The following is a 5,412-nucleotide window of genomic DNA, read 5'->3' on the forward strand; positions in this document are numbered from 1 at the left end:
CTAGCTACCCTGGGAGAGTTAGTTAACTGTGATACTTCATTCATCTCAAGCCTGTTCATTCGACTGCGATAAGCGCCGGAAATATTGACCTGTATGAGAGAATCTGAGTCTTTGGCTTAAAGAATGTTCATTGTAGAGCAGAAATTCAATCGATCAGGTGGTGGAATGAGCCGGCAACATTGCTTACATCATGAAATCAAGCTACTAGCTGACTAACCGTATAAAGACACGAATGTATTGAAGCGGCTGTTCACTATTAATTCCATCTGTATAAGACTCCGATTAGTTGGTCGGAAGAAGATACTTTTTATTACATTAGTGCTTATCTAAAAATATAGAACAAGGTCAACAACTTCATCTGACCTCTCCAGCAGGGGAGGGTGCTAACTCTATTCAAAACCCGTTTGACTTCTGCGCTCAGGTTGGACTGATGGTTTTATACATGCATGTGCGGATGCCAAATCGATGAGTTCTTAAAACGTGTGTTACACGATAGTACCCCTGTTTAACTGATAGCCGGATTTTTAATAACGCACTGTGGTCAGCGTTTCTACATCGAAACGGAAATACCGTAGTCCTCATTATTCTCCGGCTCACATTGTTTCCTTCTTCGCGTTGATTCCTAATTGATGGACACCGGCGCGGTGCCCCCAATTGAGGTCCCCACATCTGCGAACTGAGATCATCTCATCCTTAGCCTGGATGCTTTTTTTCATAGTCGACTATTCCCACTTCATGTTAGAAGTGTAGTTGACTGGATAATGAGAAATTCCCATATTCACTCGGACTTGTACATAAAATTCTCCTATTTTCGTAACTTTTCCAGTGGCAATATCGTTCCCCTTTGTTTCTGACGGGTGGTAAAGATAAAAAGTTTGTGTCCTACTTGTACGATTGTATGATCAGCTAAATGCATTGGGCATAAAAGGCATTTTCTCACGTGATTAGCTAAATGCATTGGGCATAAAAGGCATTTCTCAATCAGCTTTTGTGTCTTAAACACTTTAACGCCCATGTTATCTGTCAGTGTCACTCTTTCAAAAGCCATTCTGGAGTCAGTTTACCTTTTTCTTTCGAGTCCAGGCCTTCATCCGCACAGGCGTCGACATCCAAGAACAATTTGCTCGCGTATTTTCTCTCGTCTCGGTAAACCTGAAGAGTATATCTACCCTTACTTTCTTGAACCCACTTTGTGTGTTCACGAATCAACATGTGTGAACTCCTCGACTGACTGTTAACTATTGTAGGTCCCACACATTTTTGAACCTTCGTTTTGTTTTTTCGCAGTCATTCTTGAGTTGGCGTCACCATTTTTACTGCTCGAATTCTTTCTTCTGATGAGAAGGAAATTTTATCCCCACAAAGTACCGGACGAGCGCAGACAGTGCCACAGGTGATACTCATAAGCAAACGATTACGTGAATGGTCTTTGATTCCCAAATTTTTTATCTTAAGGCGCCACTAGGACGCAGAAAGTCATGCTCAGTGGAGCAAAACCACACTGAACACGCCGATGCAAGGACTATTTTTTCCCGATTCGCCCAGGATTTTATGAGAACTTCAAAGACACTGGAATGAACGCCTACAAACCTCTGCGCGCGCGAGTGCCCTATATTCGGAAGATTGACTGTAATCTGTGGCAAGCTAAAAAATTGCACAGCCATTCACACGGCGCGACAACCTGCTATCAACTTTTTTGTAACCGGTTAGGAATAGAAATGAGGCCCTTGAAACATTAGAAACAATGGAGTAGCTGAGACAGCAGAGCTGAGTAAGCCTTAAAGTGACAGAGAATTAGCGTAACAGCCGAGTAGAGCGGCAAAACGATCTGTGTAGTTGCAGTAAGATGTATTCGTATATGAAGAAACTTTACAATTGAAGAAGAAAAATGGAGAATTGTCTCAGTGCGTACAATTCAGATAGTTAAATGGAGGTACAAATCTGCTGAGTTTCTGACGGCAACATGCTTTGAATTGTCCCTCAAACCTAACAGCACCCGTTCAGTTTTCTCTAGGTCATCCATAAAACAAGGTCTGAGACAGAGTTATGCCACTTTAAAGTACATCTACTCGAGTTTGGAGTCCAGATTTACAATACAGCACGCACCCTTCAGAGGACAGGCCCACTGTACTGATAGAGAACATTCTGCAATGCAGAGATTTCACTCTGCGTTACTTTTGGTTTGCCAGATACAGGATAAATCTAGATGAGAGAGGGCGCCATTTCTATCTGAAAATTCGACATTACTGGTTTCCTATGACGGACCAAATACGGTGAACAGTTATATCGCGTGCAATTAGACGCACAAGGATTGTTCGGCTGGCTTTACACACACAACGGAACTTTGCATACTTACACGAACGTATGCATCTAAAATTCCAATATTGCCGTCTGTAGGCGCGAGCAATGATTCACCAGATCGATATTCGCCATGTGAGTTCTCTTCTGTGTTCACTAAACCAATAGAGTTTTGATCACTTTTCAGCTGTTTATGCCGCTTGGCTGTAGTGTGAAACCTGCGTAAGCAGTAATCAAACGAGAAAGTTAGGACACAAAATGAATTTTTCGCCCCCTCCTCATTCTGCTAAATCAATTCTACGAGCACGTGACATGCAAAATATCTCAGCTGGTCAACAGAATTTGCACTGACCAGTACAAGGTTTACCCGGTGCATCGTCAAAACACCGAAATCTCAGGTCTCAGCTATCACTGGGAAACATTTTCACTTACATGGCCATCGAATGTTGCCTTTCTTGGTACGTATTACATTTGTGTTGCCACTCTTTGAGAAAATGCCCAGCAGACTCCCGGTTCGTCTGATTCTCAGATGTCGGTAACATTGCCTGAGTTCTACACGCGTACACAAACTGCCCGTGGACAAATATTCAGTCAAGACCGGTCTTATCTGCGCTCGGCAAGTTCAGAATATTTGACAAACCAAGATTATCCGATAAAGGATTACTCAGTGCTTGGAGTCAGTACACAAAGGCATCACAAGTATCATCACGAGTATCATCTCTGCAGTCACTGCGTGAAAGTACGAGTATCATCTCTGCAGTCACTGCGTGACTACTCCGCGGGGGTATGCACGTTCGCTATATGAGCAGTCGTAGTCACTGAATAATAAATGGTTTCTGATTCGAGCAAAGATAAAAATAGGTAAACGGTATCGCGTCAACTTATTTGCCATTTGTCAATAAAAGATCGTTCGTCTCCATCGCTCGGCGAAATTTCAGGTTGGCAGTCAGATAAGATAAGCATACCTCTAAAGCATTGGGAGCGGGGCTAGTACCTTTACGATACTACTTTCATCTTTTTGCAAAAGGGTGCCATCTAGTCAACATGAGATGGTTTGTTAGCATATCACCTACAACAATCCTCTGGTGCTAAGGAGTAACACGAAAGTATTGCAGACCTTGTTGCATGTTTACCTCACCTAACGCCCGTGCGATAAATACATCAGTGTTCTTACAATATACAAAGGTAGACAACCAGTGTAGACATTGTTTATCGTATAAAATCTACACCGTTGCTATGGGAAAAAATTCACACACGTGTTTCGTAGATTCAAGGAATGATTTTGATTAATTTAACAAGATCGTGCTCTCCCCCATGAAGTCACCTCGGAAAGAGATGTGTGAATCTGTTCTCTCAAGCTCACATGATCAGTTCGCTGATGCGAAAATCGTACGTGCGAATTTCATATAAATAAGACATGCCTGGGGAACCACGTTTTACACACGTTTTACACGAGTGTATCGCTTTTGATAGTATCTGTATTGTGGCCTTCTACTCCTGACAGTTTCATCAAGAGCCTTGTATCAATTTCTCTATTAAGATAAGTACATCAGTTTATCCCAGATTTAGGACCTAATCACGAACGTAAGGGACACTTGGGGCTACCCGTTGTTAATGAACTGTCCCACACGTTTCCATTCGTTATTCTTGCCACTTTGATATTATCCTGTTCTTCACCTGTAGTCGAATGAACAGTGACATGTCTACACATTCCATGAAATCTCCGTTAGATTGATTTATCGGAAAGGGTTCAACTGTTCTCGATATGACAGTTGACGAGTCTTCTCATAGACCTCTTACTGAACTATGAGACTATCATACCAAACACACATTGTGGGGGATTGGAGAACCTGTACCTTCAAGAGTCCCTGTATATAAGAACTCCATAGTCCCATGCTCGCCTGTATCCAAAGATTCTTCTAAGGATGGCCACCTGAAGACCCTACTAACACGAGCAATTTTCGCTTACATTATATACTCATTCGTATGCGTGCGATCTGGGAGCCGCCCGCAAAAAGGACAAGCGGAATTCACAGAGGAATTGCCGCAGGGTTGAATGAGTTTTGTTCCTACTGTGGAAGTAACTCTTAGAGGAGAATCCCTGCTTGAGTCCAAGTAAAAAGTGGGAATGCCTGTGGAATTAAGTACAACTTTTACGTGTCGCCGCACTGATCTTACCAGTGCAAGCAAAGGGTCAAAGAGGACTTGAGGAAAGTAATAGTGCAGACATTCATTTGAAGCTCCAGTTTCTGAAGTCAGCCAGCGATCCTGCGCATATTTTATGAATGTCCTCATGCGTTTGGGAGCCAACATCCTTACGCGATTATTCACCATATTGCCAAAATAAACGAAGAGAGCAGTTTATGTAGTGATCAAAAAGAATTTTCAGTTAGCTAGCTTGTAGGGCTTGTAGGTCTGTCCGCCGTGGTTTTCATACCATATGATGTTCCACATCTGACACCCTCGCGTTTGGGAATATCGTGGTGAATTATTTCTTCTTGGCCCAGTCTAAACACACCATTGTGCGTTCACGATGTCGTCAGCGGTCGACCCGTCTTACGTTCACTAGTTGATTGAGTGGGGACAGTCTGAGGCCACTGACATGGACCAGTTCCCTTAGAAGTTATGAGGATTGCACTTAACTTCATTTCATTGGAAGATGCTTTGAAAAAGAGGACACCTATTTCCAAGGTCTGTGCGTGATTAGGAATCATTGTCTTCTGTGAGGACTTTCGTAGCAGTAAAGCGAAAATCCGTGGGTTCGAAGGGATGAAAGACAAAGCCCAATGCCACATCGGCATTCTTTTTTTTTCATCGAAATTTCCTTCGTGCGCTTCTACGCTGATTTTAGCTGTAATGGATGTTTACATCTTATCGGGAGCTGGTGTCGCACGTGTTAACCTAAATAATAAGGGAACCACTCACAAGGTTGCTGAAAACTCTTCGACAGCCCACGACCAATTTCGCCCTTCTTGGGGCTCACCAGGTAGGCGCAGTTCCCGAGTTTCCGTCAACCTTATGTTCTACTTGACAAGCTGATTCGGAATGGCGCAGATGTCCATCAGTGCACTGTCGCGTCGATTTCGGTGTATTTTGCTTTATATTGCCCCATGC

At 43.1% G+C, this 5,412-nt stretch overlaps 1 protein-coding gene across 1 annotated transcript; it reads right to left on the reverse strand.

Annotated features, from left to right (window-relative positions):
• Window positions 1-1,029: 1,029 nt before the first annotated feature.
• On the reverse strand, window positions 1,030-4,611 carry T265_09267 (hypothetical protein; the record flags this gene model as incomplete). Its single annotated transcript, XM_009175292.1, has 4 exons — window positions 1,030-1,152; window positions 2,357-2,502; window positions 4,155-4,231; window positions 4,268-4,611. 4 exons carry the CDS (start codon window positions 4,609-4,611, stop codon window positions 1,030-1,032), a joined length of 690 nt encoding a protein of 229 aa, XP_009173556.1.
• Between the last annotated feature and the right edge of the window lie 801 nt (window positions 4,612-5,412).

Source organism: Opisthorchis viverrini (genome assembly GCF_000715545.1).
Source record: "Opisthorchis viverrini unplaced genomic scaffold opera_v5_270, whole genome shotgun sequence".
NCBI classification, from domain to species: Eukaryota; Metazoa; Platyhelminthes; class Trematoda; order Opisthorchiida; family Opisthorchiidae; genus Opisthorchis; species Opisthorchis viverrini.